The sequence below is a fragment of the Bombus bifarius genome, unplaced genomic scaffold (genome assembly GCF_011952205.1).
Source record: "Bombus bifarius isolate JDL3187 unplaced genomic scaffold, Bbif_JDL3187 scf7180000007977, whole genome shotgun sequence".
NCBI classification, from domain to species: Eukaryota; Metazoa; Arthropoda; class Insecta; order Hymenoptera; family Apidae; genus Bombus; species Bombus bifarius.
Genome location: NW_022884362.1, coordinates 2016978 through 2040243, shown reverse-complemented (window position 1 = coordinate 2040243; position 23266 = coordinate 2016978). Strand labels below are relative to the sequence as shown.

At 32.2% G+C, this 23266-nt stretch overlaps 2 protein-coding genes across 7 annotated transcripts; one reads left to right on the top strand and one right to left on the bottom strand.

Moving 5' to 3' along the window:
• The first annotated feature begins 841 nt into the window (after window positions 1-841).
• LOC117204056 (ER membrane protein complex subunit 1) lies at window positions 842-7079 on the top strand. 2 transcript variants are annotated; one of them, XM_033441062.1, is made up of 15 exons: window positions 842-1051; window positions 1193-1308; window positions 1620-1803; window positions 2521-2676; window positions 2780-3116; window positions 3207-3510; window positions 4004-4024; window positions 4517-4689; window positions 4792-4953; window positions 5024-5308; window positions 5367-5562; window positions 5656-5853; window positions 5947-6072; window positions 6186-6413; window positions 6548-7079. In XM_033441062.1, the coding sequence occupies exons 1-15, from the start codon at window positions 909-911 to the stop codon at window positions 6706-6708; spliced, it is 2790 nt and encodes a 929-aa protein (XP_033296953.1). In that variant the 5' UTR covers window positions 842-908; the 3' UTR covers window positions 6709-7079. The 2 variants fall into 2 exon arrangements, with proteins under 2 accessions (XP_033296953.1, XP_033296954.1); XM_033441063.1 differs by lacking the exon at window positions 4004-4024 and having other exon boundaries at window positions 6548-6828.
• Window positions 7080-7680: 601 nt separating this feature from the next.
• LOC117204055 lies at window positions 7681-22990 on the bottom strand. 5 transcript variants are annotated; one of them, XM_033441059.1, is made up of 14 exons: window positions 22711-22850; window positions 22469-22642; window positions 21728-21843; window positions 21490-21623; window positions 21291-21402; window positions 20988-21191; window positions 20801-20904; window positions 20572-20704; window positions 19716-20325; window positions 19287-19629; window positions 19058-19196; window positions 18446-18695; window positions 18222-18269; window positions 7681-12798 (listed from the first exon to the last, which is right to left on the bottom strand). In XM_033441059.1, the coding sequence occupies exons 2-14, from the start codon at window positions 22581-22583 to the stop codon at window positions 10178-10180; spliced, it is 4929 nt and encodes a 1642-aa protein (XP_033296950.1). In that variant the 5' UTR covers window positions 22584-22642; window positions 22711-22850; the 3' UTR covers window positions 7681-10177. The 5 variants fall into 5 exon arrangements, with proteins under 5 accessions (XP_033296950.1, XP_033296952.1, XP_033296951.1 ...); XM_033441061.1 differs by having other exon boundaries at window positions 22469-22604; window positions 22711-22849; XM_033441060.1 differs by having other exon boundaries at window positions 22469-22637; window positions 22711-22833.
• Between the last annotated feature and the right edge of the window lie 276 nt (window positions 22991-23266).

The following is a 23266-nucleotide window of genomic DNA, read 5'->3' as shown; positions in this document are numbered from 1 at the left end:
CATTATACTATTGCTATTTCTTATGACGAAATTTTAAACCAGTAATGTATGCTGGAAATTTTACTGACAATTAAATTTTTGTGAATATAAATTATTGTGTTACTATATATAGTTTTTACTTTACATTGCAAATATGAAAATTATTATAAGCAAAAATATTAAATAATAATACTTATAGAAGTGTAAAAAATTTGGAGAATACTTGTTTCAAGGTAATAATTATAGAGAATGTGTCTAATTATTGCAATTTTACTTTAAACTATTTAAATATGAAGATTTTCATCCATCGCTAAAAATAATTTCAAATAGCACCGGATATTCCCGCCAATCTGAATAGACCATTGATATGGTCTAGTATGTATATATATTATGTCTCAACTATTGAAATTTACTCCGTCGATAATGTAAAAATTGATATACAGATTAATAGAAACAGAATAAAAAACATTTGTAATATATGAAATATAAATACATATTTGCCTATTCCAAGGATTTATAAAAAAATTTGTTATCTGTTCTATTACATTGTTTATTAATACCAAACATATTAACTAATTAAAACTTATCTGTAAATATTTCTTATCATATTTAAAACTGCAATGTATATAATTGCTAATAATTTACATAAATATTATTGTTTATCGACGACAATTGTAACATAATTTTATACATTACAAAATGGATCTCTATAAATTATATATTCGATCGTTGGTTTTTTAAATGTCCCCTATCTTTTCTTTTCTTTATGTACTACAAAATAGAAATCATTATAAAAATAATAAAAAAATACGTAGTTTTTATATGAGGTGACCATCGTTCGCTTACACTACCAATGGTTATACATCAGGTGCGGAAGAAATTTGTGTAAGCGGATGGATTAATACGTTGATACGTTCACACTTATCGTCATGGCTCCGTTCGTATGGAGTTTTAGAGGGAACATCAACCGGTTTTTAATCGATGTTCAGATATTACAATATCTTATCATACTGGTCGGACTATTTAATTTGTCTCTGTGTCTGTACGAAGATCAAGTTGGAAAATTTGACTGGTAAATTATTTGGAATCCTTGAACAAACGTTGCTTACAATGCTGAATCTCTTAAATAATGCAGTAGCATGTTACCATGATTTGACAGCGTATCAGTTGTGTCGAATCATTCTCAATGAACCATTTGCCGTTGTGCTTGCAGGAAACAGAATTATGTCGGCAAAATTAAATTCGCCAGTTTTGATACTGTCTCGACCGCAAAAAAGATTATTGTTGCTACTGAAGAAAATGTTATTGCTGCGCTAAATCTAAAGTCAGGTGGGCTATAAACATTGACGTAAAGCCGTTTCGATTAGATATGCGAAACTTTTTCATTTGTTTAATTTTACATATACGTGTGAATATAAATTTATCATATTTAATTGAAATCTTTGAAATTAGCCGAAAAGATCAAAAAGTATGTAGCATTTGTCTGTGCTATTTTTACAATTTATCATTTTAAATTTAGTATTTTATTACAATTTTATTAAACATTCCTTTGCAATGTGATTATATGATATCATACGTACATGTAAACTATAAAAGTATAAATTATAAGAAAGATAGGGAGACATAATCTTTTGATTTAGGACAAATACTATGGAGACGTGTATTAGAAAAAGGATATGCAGGTCGGATTCGAGCATTGGGTGGAATTGCAGATGGAGATCTTGTTTCTGTAAGTGGAGGTGTACCGGCTATTGTTCGTGCATGGGATTTGGCTACTGGACATATACTTCATGAATGGCCAATTGCTGAACAAAATCACGATAGGTTTGTTAATATTATATATTTTAATTAAACATACTTCTATTTGATATTCTATAGATAATTATAGATAATTAATCGTTTTCAAAGATAGTTTGAACGTTGAAAGAAAATTTTTATATTATTTAATATTAATGTTATAGATTTATTAACAAGATTTGTTTTCATGAAACAGTTATAATATACAAAATAAAATGTAATTATCATTATTGGTTTTCAGACGTTTCTCACCATTTATATCCTTTTCTACACTGGGATTGTACAGTGCTAACAGGTTTCTTTATCCGTATTTAATGCACAATCAATAATATCTTTTTACATACTACATGATTATATCTCACAGTAATATGTTATTACACTTGATGTTACCTTTACGTTATTACGTATTTACCAGGTAGTTCCAGTGTAAAGAAATCTGTAAAGGATTTTGTAAAACGTAATACAATAGAACAAGACAATGAAAGATTTTTTACTCTGAAACAAGATGAATTCGTTAAGCAACTAATATAAACTGCTTCAGATCTTTTTAAGTTTCATATATTAAAATATATCTTGTTTTGTATTCAAAAATATTTCATTTCCTAATTATGGTCAATTTCTATAAAATAATTTCTTTCTAAACATGAAAGTATACGATAATTTTATAAATGTTATATTTCAGCAGCACATAATATTTTACATTACGTATACTGGTGTTACTAATAAAATCATTTTTTCATACAGAATTAAAGATGTGAAATGGCATATAAAAGATGGAACATTACACCATATTTTACCAATTTATAATAGTGGCGTAGAAGTAACATCCTATGACAGTAAAACAGGAGATAAATTGAAAACAAGAAGGGTCTCAGCACCATTTATAACTCAAGAAACAGAGTAAGAAATTATTTTATAAAGTAGAAATATGTTATGTTAGTAAAAAGCTCGGTATATTTAAAATTCCTACGTAATAAAATTTTTATAACTTTTTGTCTTTTAGATGTGTTTTAGCAGCTCCATATTTAGCTTGCTTGAAAGGAGACAGTTCATTAGCTATATTGCTTTTGGTACATTTATTTGATACACATTCTCAACCGCAATCAGTTACAATAAATACCATATTTGGTGCTGGTGCGCAAGGTCCATATCATTTAGAATCAGTGTTAGGTGAAGAACCTGTTGTATCAATTAGCGCAGATAATAACCAACGGAAACGTATTCTTCTTGTTGGAGAGGTACCTGTTCCTATCCAAAGGGATATAGCAGAAGATTCTATGCTCTATATTGTTTCAGTTGATAATGAAAAAGTGCTTTTAGAAACAACTTATAAAAATGGAGTAAGTATTTTAAAATTTAACTGTATTAAAAAAAATTTTTTGAATATTAATTAACAAAAATACTGAGAACTTCTATTGATATAATTCTAGGTAACAGAAATTGTTGCTTCAGAACTTTTAACATCAAAACCTATGCCAAATTTATCTATCGTTGTAACGCATAATTCACTACTCTCACCAACAATTATGGCTTCTGTTTGTCCTCGACAAACAAAAGGTGTAACTTGCCGTCATTTATTAGCTTCAGAAGATCACAGTGTTGCGCTGCTACAGCATAATAAATTAGTGTGGGCTAGGGAAGAAGCACTTGCTAGCATTGTAGCAGTGGAGATTATAGAACTACCTATGTCAGATAGAGATCAAGAAATAGAAACAGAATTCGATCAGAAAGAGAGTAAGTATAAACTATAACATATGCTTATCATATTTTTTAAGGCACAGCAAACGTTATGATAAAATAAATTAAATATTTTTGTATAAGATCATTAAACGAGATATTAAAAAATAATATTATAAAAATTGATAATTATAATATTAAAGATTCACATTGAGATTTGTAATAAGTGTCTATCTGTTATAAGTAATTTAATTGCAACATTTCTTATATTTGATATAAATATTTTGATATTTGTCAGAAGTAAATCATTTTTTAATGCAAGTAAGTAGTACTTGTATAAAAGTAATATTCTGATTAAAAACTATTTGTATTATTGTCTTCGTTTCTATATTATTACTTAGAACGTATTAAACAGCTTAATGATACAGTTTAATTGTAACACACACAACAATAAATAAATCACATTATATATTCTCAACTTATATCTTAATAAGAAAAGTATTAGTTATGTTGTATTAATTACATTTCTTTTGTGAATGGCTGCTGGCAGGTATTGATGTAGACAGTTCATGTAAGTAGTGGAGCAGCAAAGGCTGGTTTGAAAATTACTTTATTCCTGCTGTTTATTAGTCTTATAGGCACGTTAATTTTCTTTAGAAGCTCAAGAAAATATAAACGAATTAAATGCAGACTAGTAAATATTTTTATCTTTGCTATTTATGAAAGTTCCTACAATGTTATTATTTGCATGACAATATAAAGTATATTAATATAAACTTTTTTAATACAACAGTATGTTTAAATTTGCCTTACAAATAGAATATTGAAGCACTATGCATGAATGATAAAAAAAGATAATAATTATTATTATACTTGTAAATTTAATTGTGCTTTACTGTAATTTTTTATTAACATATATTATTAATATTGTAGTTGTTTGTTAGGTTTGCAGTTAAAAAGTTTGTTGTTCCTTTGTTTTTTATGATAAATATGTTATAAAAAAATAATTTACAATATTAATATTACACATTTGACATATTTTATAATTTTGTGTTATATCTAGGGGATGTATTGAGCATGATGTTTAGAAGAGTCAGTTCTCAACTTAAACAAGCAAGAACATTCTTCCAATCCATATTAAGTCTCACACCTCAACAATCCAATCAACGTACTGATTTAGTACGAGATAAATTTGGTTTACATAAAATGATTGTACTCGTTACATCAACAGGAAAAGTATGAAAATAAATATACTTACATTGATTAATTAACATATATTATATACATTTAATTCAAACCAAACATTTAATGTTAATCCTTGATTTTATATATTTATAGTTATATGGTATTGAAACTAGAAAAGGTGAAATTATTTGGCAACTTAGGGTACGAGGTATTCGAGGTTTCAATAAAAGATCTGATGCAATAATTTTATACGTACAACGTGGTAGCAGACATTTTCCATATCCGCCACAATGTGCGTTATTGGCAGAGGATAAAGTATGTATTGTATGCATTAAAACATTAATTCAATATAAATAGATCTCTTATTTGATTTTAAATATTTTAGCAAACGGGAGAAGGAATTGTATATACTTTTAATCCGATTACTGGTCAACCATTGGATGGTTTAATAAAATTAGGATATAGAATAAAGCAATCTATGTTACTTCATGTAACGACGGATGATTTTCTGCGAGGCATACTTATTTTTGACACACGAGATAAAGCTCATGTATATCCTGAAGGTGCAACTGCAATTGCTGCATCACTCGCTAAAAATACATATATATTTACTGCTGATCAAACAACTGGAATATTGTCTGGATATTCTTTATCATATAGTACAGCTCAAGTATGTATAAGCTTATTTAGCAAACTTTCTAAATATTCATCTTAATATCATCCTTTAGGAACTCATTTCTCATAAAGTATGGGAATTACTGCTGTCACCAAAAAACCAAAGAATAACACACGTCGTATCGAAAAATCCAATTGAACGTGTTCATTCCCAGGGTAGGGTTCTAAGTGATAGATCAGTTCTATATAAGTATATTAATCCTAACTTAGTCGCAATTGTAACTGAGGGTGTTGGACGCACTCATAAAGGTACGTTTATTATGCTGCTGTATAAGAATATTGTAATTATTGAAGTTCCATATCATATATATAACTAATTTAAAAATAATTCACGACTTACAGATACGCTTAATTTATATTTATTGGACGTGGTGTCTGGAGCAATGATATTTTCTATTATGCACAAGAGAGTTCGTGGTCCAGTCCATGTTGTGCATTCAGAAAATTGGATAGTGTACAGTTATTTTAACGAAAAGAGTCGTAGAACAGAAATTGCTAGTTTAGAATTATATGAAGGAAAAATACAGAGTAATACCACAGGTATTGTTCACGCCATTTTTTATTATAATTATGTTGATTCATATCCTTGTTCTTGTTTATATTAAATATTATAAATTCAATATCTTATTCTAGTGTTTTCATCGTTAGCTACAACTAAGTTGCCAATTGTAGAAAGACAAGCTTTTATTTTCCCAGCAGCAATAGAATCTATGCGGGAAACTATTACAGAGAAAGGTATCACGAGTAAACACATCATAGGTATGTGTATGAATTGTATGACTAATACTTTATAATTAGTACTATAGTACTGTACTAATAATTTATAAATAGGAAAACATAATTGTTTATAAATTACTTTTTATACGTATTAGTGGCCCTAGCTAATGGCGGAGTATTGGAATTACCGTGGATGATGGTAGATCCACGGCGGCCTATTAATCCCGAAATACGCGAAGAAGGTGTCATACCATATATGCCAGAAATACCTATTCATATGGATGCAATAATTAATTATAACCAAAGCGTCTTTAGGGTTTCCGGCATTCATACTAGTCCTAGTGGCCTTGAAAGTACTTGCTTAGTTTTTGTACACGGTCTTGGTAAGTACTTTGAGATACAACTTTGTTTTACCGTAACTTTATCAATCACTGAGGGACTAATACATTTAACCCATTAGTAATGTATTACAATTAGAAAATTACAAGTAATTATGTATGTAATACGATGTTCGCAGACTTGTTCTACACACGTGTGGCACCGTCTAAAACATTTGACGTTTTGAAAGAAGATTTTGATTATTATCTTATTGTGATAGTATTGGCAGCGCTTTTAATTTCGTCGTACATCACAAAGAAACTAGCATCCCAGAAAGCGCAAAAGCAAGCATGGAAATGATGTTTGATTTTTCTAGAGAATCAATACATTACATTCTTAAATATTTGTTCACTAAAAGCAAGACGTTTTGCTAATAATAATTTGTAAAAAAAATACTGTTTTATAAAAAAACAATGTTACTGCAAAGTGAATGTTAACAATTTATTATCTTACCTAAGTATCAGAATATATACATATATATATACATACATATATATATATATATGTATTATTTATCCTTTTATTAGTACAGGACGCACACAATAGATAACATATTTCCGAATATTTTAAAGTGTGCTAATCATCGTATGACAACAGTGGACCAGGATCACTAATTATTAGATTATTAAAGTAACTGACAACATGCTCAAAATATAGTTATTTTTCGTTAAGAAAATACAAAATATAGAGTTACACATTTCTTTAATATACGTACATCTATATTATGTAAATTAATTTTAATAGAAAATTAAGATAAAAATACCAAGAATATTTTAAATTATTAATTTATTTTGTCATATTTAATATTCCAATACTGGAAAAACTAACATTTTCGAATACATATTTAGAAATAATATTTGCAAGACATATTATGTCAATTTAAATTTGCATATTAAATTAAACAGTTTCCCTATCACCCGAAAATTACAAATTCGTCAAGTTTAAAACTCATGATATATGTATATATGTTATTCTAAGGACTATATTTTATAGTTCTTTCTTGCAAGAATCGAAATATTATCATGTAAGCATGTAATGAGAAATGTATATAAATGTGCATATACATAAATGTGTACTTACACAGTCTTGTATACACAATAATTATACAAACATCTTTACGATATTGTCTGGTTTACTTCCCTTTTCCTTCCTCTTTGTTTGTGACTACAACATGGAAAAGAATTTCGATGCATTTTCTTAATTAACATTACGATAACGTAATGTTTCCTTAAACGTTATGATAACGATAACAAACGGAGGAAAAGAATGGTAGAAGAAAACATTAAATATATTTGCTATACTGAAACAATTACTTTTCCAATTTTACCATTATGGCGAGTAATACTATGTTATTAATATTTACAATAATAGTTATTTTATCGCTTCCCCTCTCCCTTACTCGCTTCCTCACTCATCCACTCGCACAATCAGTTTTAAGCTACAATCGTCGTAGATTTAAGATGTATCAATTATTTAGATTTAATATAAATCAATGCATCGAGTTACGGCACTCATTATCAGGATCGTGTTTAAATTGCGGCTACAATCGTAGCTCATTTACTAAGAAGGTAACTATAAATTCTATCTTCTATTTGAAACCTACTTGAAACAACTTTGATCTCAGCGCATACTGATCATTCCTGCCACAATGCCCAAAATCATTGTTTCCGTAGCAGCGACATGTATACTAATAATAATAATATGTTTACAACGTGACCGATTTTTCGAACGTATTGTATTTTTTGCAGCGACTACGCAAAGAATGAGATGATCGTTGAGCAGATATTTTTACACCATTGTCGATACAGCCATGATGATCGCGTTAACATGTTTTCAAACATCCTCAAATGCGCGTTTCCCTAAACATTTTCACTCGTACACCTATATATCAAACACTTATTGTTATGACATATCGCAATAGTTACTTATCATACTTCGGGAGCTTGCACCTTTTTACTTATAGATTTGAATCAAGAAAAGTCACATAGAATCTTCATCGTTGTACAAAAATGATATGAATCATTGCATAATCCGAAGTAGAAAGAAAGAAAAAGAAGGCAATACTATACCAGTGTTTAAAGGATATCATAGAAAGATAATTTTGTGTATAATTACCCACCGATCCTCTTCGTTTTAATGTAGCCTTTACTAATCTCTAAAATCATTCTCTACATGTATTGTATGATGCGATAATTTTTTAATATATCGCAACTTGCTTAGGATCTTATTAACACATTCAATGCGGCACACAAAATCGAAGGGGATCTCTAGTGGCGGAAATCGATTTTTCTACAACATGTATCCATTTATTCAGGTGCCATCCGCAAAAATATAAGAAATTCCCATGGCGCGTACGTTCACGTCTTACGCATGGAATGTGTTAATATTACGTATACACGTGTATACAAACGTACATAAAAACTGTTACCAGCAAAAGATTTCTTCAATTCGTAGACACTATGTTGATCGTACGTTTAATTCAGTAATTTTTAAGCTGCACGTGCACCTATCAATCTTAATGTAGTATATGTAGTATATGTATATGTATATAATTGTCAAATTTATACATATACTAACTTGCATCGCGATGTCAATTTACTTGGTAACGCGTGCTGGAGAAAAGGAAGGGGGTGGGCACACGCGCGCGTTAATGAAATAAATTCAAAAATATTTTCTCCATTCGTATTCCATTACATGTTCGGTGTTCGTTTTCTTTATGCCATTACTTATGATGTATAGCATACAACATAATTCGGTATTTCTCTCTCTTAAGATTGGCTTTTTGTAAAAGTAGTATGTAGATTAGAAGATGCATAACATAAACAATCGACAGAAAGTTAACTAAAAACGTGTATCATTGACATTGTACTTCTATTCTACGAAATATTGCATCGTTTCTATGATCTGACAGATCATAATAATAATAGTAGCGGTAGCAACAGAAGTAGTGTAGTAGTATAGTAGTAGTAGTAGGACTAGGAGTAGTGTAGCAAGAGTAGGAGTGGTGGTAGTAGTAGTACTAGTACTAGCAGTAGCAGAAAGCTATTCAAGCATAGTGAAAACACATAGCTACAAAAATAGATACATCAGCTTTCTTTATTCGACTCCTTTCTCCTTTTCCCCCACTGTCTTACCTTTTTATTTACTCTTATTTATTTCTCTTTTTATGGTATTCCATTTTTTCACAGAATTCAAGAGTTTGATTAAAATTATATATATTAATTACATATATTGATTAAAAAGATATATATTAGCAACATTGATCCAGCGTATGATTTTAATTGAAAGGTAAATATATATAGGAGATTGTTCTTTAAAGCAAAGATTCTCCAAATGGAGCGAGAACCATAACAGAATATATTTTTTGAATCGTTACAAGGATGGAACGAAATTTTGTTGCTTATTATTTCGATCGCTAACTACAGCTACGTACGATACGTCCGCACGATATTATATACAAATCACATAGCGTTTTATACATGTACAATAAAAAGGAAAAAAGGAGAAGAAGCAAAAGGGAAACTGAGAGGAAAGGAAAGTTGATCGCATGTGATAACGGAGAGTGTCAGTATTACAAAATGTAAATCGATGCAAATATCGACAAAATACATCGTTTTGTAAAGTTTACTCTCTCCATGCTTTGCACTTCGCTTGAAAATAAATGAAAAAATGTAACCGTCGAGTCTCTACGCGGATCGATGTCAATATAATGTCCTTCCGACAGGTGTGATAGACTCACGGTAATTTCTATTCACATTATTTTCGAGTCTCAAGTGAAAGGATTGCTTCTCCTCTTCAACGAACCGAATCGTTTTTCAGGTTCTCTTATTACTTCGAACGGCGCGATTTTCGTATTCCTAATCTGTCTTTCCTCGTTCTCGTCGCTCGGAAAATCTTCGAAGCTCATGTTACTGAAACCAGCAGCTGTGCTAACGACAGAACATTTTTTCGCTCTTGGTGTTTTTTTACCGTAACAAGTCGACTTACTTTTGTGAGTTAGCTTCGACGATGACAGTACATCGCTAATATCGCTATGAATCTCACTGATCAAATGATATTTCGACTTCTCCGATTTATTAGATTTTTCTCTTTTATGTCTTGGCATATCGTGGTGATCGTCATCGGTAACAACCAACGGTTCCGGTGACATGGGTGAAACAATATCCGACGCAACATCTGGTTTCGATACACTGTTCATCGTTTGAACAGTGATTCGAGCAGTATGATGAACCGATTTAATCGTATATACCTCTTGTAAGGTAGATGTTGCTCGATCAGAGATCGGCGGTTGTGCTTTATCTAATAGCATCGCGTCTAAGTTTTCGCCAACGAAACCCGGCTCCTGTGGCTGCGACTGGCGCAGTTGCGTCGATGACGATGACGATGACGATAATTGAACAAATGGTATGCGAGTCTCCGATCTCTTTTTTTCTTCGTTTAATTGTAAAGATGCGAATTCGTCGAACGGAATGGAACCAAAAAGATCTTTCGAAGCATCCAAAAACGTACGCGAATAATCGCTATTCGCAGAGACATCGGTAAATTTAGAGTTCAATACTGTTTTTGTAGTCGATGATGCTGCCGCTGCAGCAGTAGTAATAGCTTGTTTCAAATGACAAACGTTCGGCGAAGATTGCTGGGCTTGAATGGGATGGACAGACACTTGAGTGTAATCATCGTACGATTCTTCTTGATTCGCAAACGTCATTTTTGCCGATTGTTTCGGTGGTTGCTCCGTAACGTTTCGTAAACTGTTAAAATCAAATGAATTTATTACAAAACTGCTCGGACTAAACGGTGATGAACCAAATAAATCTTTCTCTTTATTTTCTCCTTTTTCTTCTTCCGTTTCTTTCTCTTTCTCTTCGATTATCGCTACTCTCGCTTTATCTTCTTCTTCATCTTCTTCTCGGTCTCCTGCTCCTCCCGCTTTAATCTCATCATCTTGATCCATTTCCTTTATTTGATTCTGCATCGTGTTCCTTTTCCGTTCAGAGTCTCGGCGAACAATCGAGATTGCCTTAGTAACCGGAGATCGTTGCGTTTCTCCGGATAACAAGTCGATGTTCGTGAATCCCTCTGTTTTCGTGACATTTGCACACTTCCAGGATGAATTACATCTTCCTGTAGAAAGCAACTTGTTTTCTACATCCGTCACCGTCTCGGATGGAGCCGTCACGTCAAAGATAGCGGGAGCTACGTTTTTAAATTGATTACTCTCTTGAAAATCGTTACCTTTTTTCGAATAGCTGGACGACTTTGGAAACGGAGCTAACGCGAAAACGTCCTTGTCGAATTTCCATAATACGTCGCTCAGGAGTTTCGTCTTCTCGATTCTCTTTGACGAACCGATGTCGTTGAACGACTGATAATTTGACCCATACCGATCATCCATAACGAATGGATCGCCATAAGAGTAATCGAGTTTCGGTTCCGGATCAAGTTCGTCATCGAGCAAAAGAGGCTTCTCTCCATATTGATGGCCGACAACTGGATCCGTATTTACCGGACTAATCGACGATCGCTCTTCTCGATAATACCTCTTCGACTTTTTCGTTCTGTAATCTTGTTCACTCGTAGTAACAACATTTCTTTCCGAATGATGAAGAGAACCACAAACTCTATATATACCATCCGGGGTTGCTTCGTTTATCCCCTCATATTTTTCATCGTTTTCATTAGTTCTTTTTTCGTTGTCGTTGTCGTTATTGTTATCATCTATGTCATCGTTATCTTTATCGTCGTCTTCCTCTTCCTCTTCTTCCTCCTCCTCCTCCTCCTCTTCCTCCTCCTCCTCCTCCTCTTCCTCTTCTTCTTCGTCTTCATCCTTTTCAGCTTCCCCTTCCTCTTCTTCTTCTTTCTCTCTTCTTTTATTTCCTCCTTCTGTTTCTTCCTTTTTCATACTCTCTCCCTCCTCCTGCACCTCCTCTCCTTCCTCCTGTATTTCTCCTTTGTTACTTCCGTTTCGAATATTATTATGCTTTCTGTACCCATCAGCGCCGATACCATTCAATTTAATGGCGCTGTTACAAATACTTTGATTACGCCAGTTATTACCGAGCGTCTTCGAATTACCAGCCGAGCCTGTCGAATCACCCACGACTTTGTTCACATTCTGCGTTTTCCTCTTCCTGCGTATCGCATTCTTCACCCTTTTTCTCTTTTGTTGAATTCGCTCTTGCGACAAATCTTTGTCGCTATCGCTGGATACGTCTCCAGCGTTGAACGTTAACTTTTCGTACTTGGACCGATCTTCTAGAGGAACCCGAACGAATGGCGGAGAAATAGGAGGATTATTTCCTGTCATCCTGTGGTCCAGTTCGGGGCGCTCGAATCCCGGGTTCCATTGTTTCGGTGGTATTCTTGGTCTACCGTTTAATTGCGACTTGCCTGAAAAACAGAATGTGTCCATAACTTGTGTTATCGTATCTTTTCTAATTCTAACAACTTTCGTCGCGACTCGACAACATATCGATTCATACATTTCCGTATTGTAATGATGTCAGTCTGGCGAAAGGAACAAATAAACAAAAAGAAGAGGAAAGAAAAGAAGAGAGAAGAAAAGAAAAAAAAAGAAGAAAGAACGATAGCAGCAAGATAATTGATATTTCTTACCAATAGAGTCATGTACATAATCGGCATTCATAGTTTCTTTTGCTAAAATCGTCCCGTCACCCACGTTTCTGTTTAAAACAGCAGAAACTAACTTGTACTTACCTACATATACATATATGCGCAAATATGTTAGAAACCATTTAACGTAATACCAATACATTCTAATTGTATCGTTATTTCGATTCGTACATGTTATCAACCTCTTAATATATCATTCATAATGATGAAAGATAAACGGAAACATCGCGCTTTGCAATCCTACTGCTTCTTAAATTACACGTTCGATATATATATATATATATATATATATATTTGCTATTGCCTTTCGCATAAAACAATTTCATCCATCTTACTACGAAGAAAACAATCAAATATTTTAAGTGGTTTGTATAATAAAGAGTCATATTAGGCCTATTCTGTGTCTGATTAGGTCTGTTACAGTCGGTGCACTGTACTTCTAAAACGCTTAAACGTACGTTAACGTACTCCTTACACGACACCAGATATACTAAAAATTAAGCGTCAGTATTTATTTTCTTCGTTCCTTTTCTTTTATCTGCTCTCTTCCTCCTCCCCTTCTTCCTCTCTCCTGATCATCCTTCTTTTTCTCCTTTTTTTTCTCGGTATCAGCCCCGCTTCTATTTTGCAACTGTCCCTCATTTTTCTATTTTAGACAACGTTAATTACTACCATCACCGTGTTACTTCATACCGTCACCATATGGTCTGGAACAGTCCTAATCAGATTCAGGGGGTTAAGGATAATATGTAAGAAAACGCAGTAATGATCTTTGTGTCAAGGTAACATGATTCAATGATATATTATTGCATGTGTCTAGCATAAAAGCGATCAACCCAATACTAGCAGCGGTACTGCGATCAGTTATGTTATCATTTTTCTATATGTAGAATGAAATAGAGTTGCTCCACGGACAAAGAATTGCTGCGTTTTACATTCGAAAAAAACAATAGTCCATACACTATATGGTAATTTACATGTTTATTGCTGTAACATTATCTTAATACAGCGAATACGAGATGTCCAAGATTGTCAGCCTCCTATGGTGCTCTCGAGTTACGTGCTCGTCATTTGGCATTCGTGATTAAAATGCATGTAAATGCATAAGTGCGATTCGTTATATTGCGTATTGAATGGATGGATGGATCAAAGCAAATGTATCGGAACAATAACAAATTGAATCATATTGTGTGTCATCATTATCACCACAACGATCTAAAACTTAGATCTTATACACAAATCTTAAACGGAAGACACAGAGACACAATGGAAGGCAAACGACACGGGACAAATTCTTCTTTTTTAATGCCTCTTTACGAAGAATAGTACATTACTGTATGTGAACGTATAAACTGATAATTCAGTGAAAATTAATTATATATGCCTCCCAAACTCATTAGGGTGTTCCAGACAGTGAGAAATAAAATACAAATATGTACGAAGAAAAACGACAATTACGAAAAAATATTCGGAAAAAAAAAAGAAAAAACCTATCGAGAAGAGTTTTTATTGGCTTTGAATGGTAATGACGTGGCAATAAAATATCACGTTAAAGAAACATTTCGATCAACTATATACTGCTATTCTATTTACATCTTAATATAATCTGCAGTTCGTGAAGACAAAAATCAGAGAAATACTTGCTCGGAGTCACATACGTGCTTATCAAACGATACGATCAGACATTTTAGCTATACAAATAAAGAAAAAATACTTGATGCTTCTCCATTAACATTAGTTAAAAACGAAAAGCAAGACGCAACTACCTACAAGACTTATGGTAGAACTACCATATAAATATTCAAAATACCGATGTATACGCGGAAATACAGATATGTACTACGTGTTTCCACAAATTATAAAGAAAATAAGGAGAGATGTAAGCAAGAAGTAAGTAAGTGGGGAAACAGAAGATTAAAGACAAGAAAGAAAATAGACAGCGTGAGCAAAAAGAAGGATAAGTACGAGAATAAAATTTACAGAAGGAAAGGAACGTTACACAGACAAAAATAGAGAGAAATGTATCAAAGAAATAAGAAAACATGAAACAAAGTGAAATTCAGTATGTCAATACTTAGTGTGGAGTTGTTAATCGATTGTTATATTCTTATACGTAGCTGTATATACAGAAAAGCAATCTAATAAATATACTTTTTTACAGTAGAACTCCGTTTATATGAACAGCCGATTATATCACGAAATTTTAATTACATAATGTCTAATTACATAAACTTTTGCCAAATAAATCTACTCATGTGAACGTAAATTCCTATTATATATAAATGAAAAAACATATATAACGAGAAACATCAGAGAACTCCTATTATCAGAATTGCTTTTCCTATGTTTATACGACAGATTCACTCATAAACCAAGTTCTACGGCATAAATATATATATATAGGATATATATATAGATAGGAAAGGAAAGAAATAAAAAAAAAGGAAGAAAATCGAAAAAAGAGAAAAAGAAGAAGAGAAAGGATTCCCTCGCCTCTTTTCGCTTACTGTTAACTCACCGCGTTGGTTGACAGTTTCCTAATACTTCCTAATTTTTTCATTTTTCCGATTTGTTTGTGCTTTAAAACCAAAATACTATTAATAGTAATAATACGTGTCCAATAAAAGATGAATGAGATGTATGAATGAAAAAAAATCGATAACTACCCGTAAATTCATGTAAAGTCATTCACTGCACTCTTAACTTCACGTAACCCCTTCTAAATTGTACACTATGCGGATCGAAGTTTGTTAAACTAGTAGATAGATAATATTACACACACTATGTTTTTCAATACCATATAAATTTGTCTTTTGACATCGTGAAACATGTGTCTCTTGATGTACGTGCACGCTTGCGTGTATATGTATATATGGCTATGTATACACATATTTATAGAGTTATAAATCTCTCATTCGTTATTTAGTCTTACGAAACTGTTATTTTAACAGAAAAATTAATTGTGCCTATGCACGTATACCTGTAATACGCTAATTAACATTACAGTTTACTTAAAGATTACAATGCATCGCATTTCTTGACTATAACGTGTACAATTCGTTAAAAGGGATAATATGTAACAACGAATGGATATTGTAATATACATTTACTCTCCGTCTCAATTCCGTATTTAACCTATGTATATTTCTATTTGGAATCTCTCAAATTTATAATTCGAGTTATATGTATGAATAAACATTGAAATTTGTTTCGGATAGGTATATACATATGTACATAAATACGTACATAGTTGTGTAATTTCATGGCATAAAAATCAAATTAAAGTATACTGTAACACATATTGTATGAACAATTGAAAACCGAGTATCGTGAAATTGTTTCTAACGTGAAATATTTTATTACGGACAGTACTATCGCCACCATTTATTAAATTCTTATATTTGTAATCTTTTTACTTATCTACAGATATACAACCACGAGAAACACCATTCGATACACTTCAAGTGTATTACTTAATAAACACATGAATAATACAATAATACATCAGATAGGAGCAACGATCGCGATTAGCATCTTACAAATTTTCCCCTTCGAATGCACACAACGAAAAAGTGAACTCGACATCAACGTATCAAATATGTAATATTATCCCTTTCCGATTATCTTTAAAACCCTTCGTTAAATATAGCAACATTGGAATTCTCTCTGTGTCTCGCAAACATCAAAATCAAATTTTTCACCTTGTATATAACAATAACCATCATCGATACTTATCAACAGCGATCTTTACAATTTTTACACACGTTTCTCGTGTAATGTATCAGTTTTTCTTCCTTTAACGATTCATCCTTGCCTATACAATAATATTATATATTCTACCACCCCTCTCCCTACTTTTTCTCGCGTCACCGTACGTGATAGAACAGACATTTGTCAAAACTTATTCCTCTATCTTTGGTAATTCGAACAATTATTAAAAACACATCTTACAAAAGACACCAATATCGTACAAATTAGAACGTGAATTTTATGTAATCTTTATCTTGGTAATTCGTTAAGTTAGTACGAAATGATGGTAACTTTTATAACGATTATTCATTTATTGTTAGCAATTATAGTTCAGCTTAAAGCGGACTAACTGTTAACTCTGTCTGCGAAGAATCCTACCTATGGGTCGAAAATCCTAACACAAACCCTTGTCGAATATTTTCTAATAACTTCTTTTGCTTTTAATATTCTCTTTTCCCACTTTATCTTTCCTCGTTTCTTTTGTTCTAGAATCGATCATCGTTTCGGGTCACTATCCTATTCCTGTATATTGCAAGGAATTTGTACACATTATTGTTCTATTGTTCTATCATGTGCGTCATGACCCAGCTGAAACTAATTTTGTTCTGTACCCGACATTACATACATAGCATAATCATGTACATATATATATGATTGCAGAGTATTAACGACAAAACAGAATAAAGAAATTTCTTGTTTTCTGTTATAGTTGTGTATACTTTATCCTTGCTTTAACAAAATCAAATCTCTTTTCCTACGTCATCACAAATAATACTTGATCGTTTCTTGAATAGAGAAGCTGTAGTGTAACTCTATAAGAATAATCATGCCCAATTGCATTGCTGCGATCGTCTTCAATGTATGTACACCGAGAATAAGTTATTTTATATTATCCTTTTGCTTTAGATCTTCAAGCATACAAGTCAAGAAAGATGGTAAGTTTGTACACATTGTTTTCCCATGTGCACATTATCTTCTAATAAATTTGTAAGTAGTTAGTAGATAGGTTTAAAACGCGTCTATCTAGGAACATAATTTTTGATAGAGATTCGTCTTTGCAACGTTTGTTCCTCGACGTATCGATCATTTTATAAATTACATAATTCGTATCACATTAGACAGCAGATTCGACTTAAGCTAGTCTTGCTATCTTTGACAAAAATCTACATTTAAAAAGTTGTACATAAATGTAAGGAAGAATTATACAGCCCTGAGTATACTATTTAATTACGACTTGGTGGAACGTGATTTAAAGAGTGAGAGAAGGGGGTGGAAGAAGAGAGAAAGAAAAGGAAGATTACGAAATATCGATTATGCTTAATACGCTTACGCACATTACGTATCATTTGTAAAACTCTGCTGTATACAGACTCATAAAGGAGAAAAAGGCAAATGGAATAAGAATGTATACGAAGCAGTCTATGCATTACCTCCAGCAAGTGCGGCAGTCTTTGATCCAATTTTGTTCTTCTTCCCTGCTAAAAAATACGTCAATATGTTACAACTATTTCAAACGAACAACAAAAAAGCATTGTAGTATAAAGATGTCAATTTTTTTTAGTATAGAGATGTTAATTTATGTTACAACTAATAGTGATGATTTTTCAAAAAACAGATTCGATTAAAGATGAATTTAATCACAACGTGTACTTACTTGGCAAACTAAAAGGTGCAGATTCAAATGGATCTTCTGGTAATTCTGCATACGTCATAACGAGGCTTTCGCGACTTTTTACACCAGCGATGCTTGCATTACTGCCCCTTCTAATTTTATCAAACTCAGCACCAAAAATATGATCTTCCGTTAATTGGTTGAAAGGTTGTACGTCTTCAAACGGATTCCAAGCTGCTACATCCGCACTTAAAGATCTTCCTTCAGTAGCAGTTACGCTTGAAAGTTCGCCCTAATTAGAAACATTATCAACTGTTTAGTGATTTCAAATGTATCAAAATATTTATTGACACTGTATACCCTGTATGTTTTTAAGATGGGTGCTATACAGAAAATAAAAACAATAAATTATATAATTCAAACGATTTAAAATCATTTAATGAACTTAAATAGTAATGAATTCGTGATCCAAAAATGTTTAAATACATTATTAATATAATACATATAATGTAATGTAATAAACATTTTTTCAGCGTATAGTAATAAGAATGGTGATAATAGCAACAATACTGATATAATTAAAATTAAGTAATAGATACCAAATGAACGTTAAAGAAAATTATTAAGACAAATCAGTGCAGTTTATGTACTTACAATACGTACATGCGAAGCACTAGAACCTAGGCAAGGTCTTACACCAGTTAGAACTTCAGGAGTGTTAGCATCTTCTGAACGTGCTTTCACTGAAGCTTCATACGGTGCTAGAAATTGTGTTGTTTCGCTTGCAAATGCTCTATAGTACAAACAACAAATAAGTGTTTTATAAATTTTGCAAACGTTTCGATATAAATTAGTTTTGTGGAACAAAAAAGTATATACTTACTTATTAAAAGCACTTGTATCGCTAACATTTCTTCTATGACGTACCGAGGAGAGTGTCGGACTATCGGGCGGAGAGGTACTTGAACTTATATTTTGACTTAAACTTTCAGTCTTATTGACTGGTTTCGGTAAAGTTGGTACCATTACAGGAGTAGCTTTATTAGGCCCCGTTGGAGTATTTAGCTTCGATGTTAACGAATTAACAGGCGTAAATTTTGGAGGTGGACAACTAGCAGAAACATTTGCCTTAGGCAGAATTTTAGAAGGTTTAGGAGCGACAGGTGGTGGTATTTTTGCGGGTGGTGGCATAGCTCTGTTATCATCTTTAAACGGATCTGGATAACCTATACAAATATAATAAAGTAAATAAGATACAATCTAATCTAATGAAGAAAAATTTAGAGAAATCTTTGCATATAAATCTTCTTACCAGACGGTGGAAATAGCGCCTCTAGATTTTCTTCATTCACGTTTGTTGCCACTGGTGAATCAAAGTAATATGAACCTACGGTATCTTGAACACTTACAGGAGATCGTCTAATCGTAGAACATTGTGACTGACTCTGTTGTGATTTTTGGATTTGCGACTGATGCGTTCCAAAGGGAACGTTTTGATTAGTCGTAGTACAACAAACTTGAGGCGAAACTTGAGTGAGCGTTGACACTTGATGAGTAGATGGTTGAGAGTTCACTGGTAATGGCTGAACACTTGCTTGCATATTTTGTCCTAAGTAAGGTTGTGACGCGTTTAACGAAGCAAGTTGTTGACCCATTTGAACATACGAAATCGTATTTCCTACAGAACTTTGCGACTGAGTCTGAGTTCCTTGACCAGATATTTGACTCACGATCTGACCGCTTAGACTTATCGGACCTGTGCTCACAGCCTGCCCCTTTGGTCGTTGTCTTGGTGTAACTGACGTACCCTCAACAGTAGTTACTGGAGTCGGTTTTGGTGTCTTCACTAATGATGATCTTTTCATATTTTCAGATTCCATAGGCGGACAAGGTAATGATTCCAAAACTGGTGTTTGAACTTTCTAAAAGAATAAAAGTATTTCATTACAAAATGCAATATGCACGATATGTCCACGATATGTCTAAACATAAATCTGCATTTTGCATTATATTTATAACATATTATACGAAAAATATAACAATTTCAAATTGAATTTAATAATAAATAATATAATAATATAAAATACATAATATAAATAATATATAAAATAAATAATATAATAAAATATTCAAATATTTAATAAATAAGTACGTGCGCATTTACATACATGTAAATTCTGTACTGGACACTCTTTTCCCTGAATTTGGAATGCGATCACAGACACTTGATAAATATCGGGACGATTATCAGGATCTGGCTCGAGCATATAACGTATCAAACAATGAAGGCTTCTACTATATCTGTATGATGTAAAATAATTGTAATAGTTTTATTATGTAAGACGATCAAAAATAAAATGTATGAAAACAAAAAATATGAATGTATAAAACACAAACCTTGAATGATTTGGTATCGTAAAATTTCCCGATTGAATAGCAAGTGTGCTTTCTCCGAATGGTAATGTAAAGAAACAAAGTTTGTACAACAAACACCCCAATGCCTAAGGATTTATGAAATATTATTTGTTTATTGCTTCTTTCCGCGAGTAAATTGTTTAAATTTGAAATTCTTAATTTATTCTACCCATATATCTGCTTTCGTTGTAACAGGTTTTCCACAATACATATCAACCATTTCAGGTGCTCTATAACTGAGAGTCGTGTATTTTTTAATTTCTTCTTCGACTATCGCTGCTCCCTGTATACTGGGATTTAAAATTTTTGCTGTTGCAGAACCAAAGTCACATAATACATAATGGCCAGTATCAGAGTATAATATATTTTCAATCTGAAAAATATTTTAAGTAAATATTTAAAAAAGGATATTATAAAACTGCTACAGAATTATTGGCATAACTGACAAATATAGCATGTGATAGACACAAACCTTTAAATCTCTATGTATTATCGGTGTCTGACAATGATGCAGTCGAGATACAGCTTCACAAACATCACAAAATATTTGCAGAACTTCGGACTCGCTAAATCCAGTCTGTAACCTGTAAATAATTCAGTCGGTAAGTACTTGCGAATTTTCTTCTATATCTTATGTGATTGTTCAGACTTATTTAACACATTTTTTTAACCTATTGTTCATCATTTGTAAAACTTGAGATTTGCAGTAAGGCATTAAAAGTAAAAGTTCATGTACTCCTCCACCTATGTGAGTGATACTGCTATCCAAATATCCTATAATATTTTTATGACCATTCAAGTTACTCTGAAAATAAAAATACAAATGTAGCTTTACAGGTAGAAGCTAGATTCAATTCCTTTTATGCGAAAGAAAATTTTATTTCAGTTGAAAAAGTATATAAAACTTACTGCAATTTGTATCTCCCTTTTACATACATTGAGATCATGTTCGTTATTAACATACATGCGTTTAAGTGCATAACGTCCACTCGAAGATTTTACCAGGAATACAATGGCAAATCCTCCTGCAATGATATTATTACAGTATATAACTATGTAGTCATGATAGATTGCAGATATCAAATATTAATAGATGTTTTGATTAATAGATAATTGTAAAAATATATAACCTAAGCCAGACTATTGCTACAATATGATGTAAAATTCAATTGAATTTCTTATGACTAACTGGTTGTGCTTATCTACTCATAATCTCCTCTACATATCTAAAGATATCATATTTTTATTCAAGTATACACTTGATTAACTTTTATACAAATTCAGGGATCTGGTACAATAAAGTTTTCAAAGAAAACATATAAACATATAAAACAAGTTTTTAAATTCACACTCACGTAATGTAAATATCATCAATAGATTCTCTATGTATATATAAATTAATATAAATGTAATGTAGAAGTTGAGTGTTCCAACTAAAATAGTTGGAATATCAAACAGTATATATACATTACTACTAATTATTCTTAGTTTAATACGGTTAATGTTCGGCGTTCATGTTCGATATCACATAATGAACTATACTGTTGTTTTCTATAAACGAGTTGTATATGGGAAGCATAAGATGATCGAACAGACGAATGAAATAGTGGAAAGGGGTGATGAGTATTCAAGGTTGATAATAAGACGCACCTTCGGCTAGAATGTCTTCGACAGTGACAGTGTAACGTCCCACCACAAAAACTTTTCCTATGTAACTGTTAGGCTCCTTCGACGTGTTTTCGATTTTTGAAAACAGCTTCTTCATATTGGCACACGTCGTCGGCCCCTTCAATGTTGAACTGAGTTGACATAAGGCCTCCTTTACTAAATTTTTTAATCTACAATATGGCGAGTTTGACTTTCTAAATCAATAATATTTATCGTATTCGTACCTTTCAACCTTTAAGTTACGATCAGTTTTGTAATAATTTAACAGCAATGAACTTAACGAAAGGAAATCGTTCCAGTCATGATAACAGTTAACGTATTTTACCCAGCCGACATATTCAGGCCGTAGAAACTGCGCATGCACCATTTTACACAACCTATATCGTAAACATATGTGCACGACTTCCGGTCGAATGTCAAAATTTCCTAATACTTTTATTGTTTATGTCAAATCGACATTTATTCGTATACATTTCTACGTACATTATTTGTTGTGCAGTGATATTTTAAATGAAAAATTCCGATCAACTCCGGTTAACCTAACATTTAATTTTTAATGTGTTCGTGATCGAAATCTTTAAACTTAATCAGCATCATCATGGCTCCAAAATACGTATGTACTTACTTACATATTGAGGCAGATGAAAGAAAAGCAGCACGAATAGTCGAACAACACGTCTTGAAAACTACATCGACACATTTATTTACGTATGTAAATATAGATACACGCAGTTTAAAGTCTTAACACGTACCTATGTTTTTTAGTACACTTCATACTTT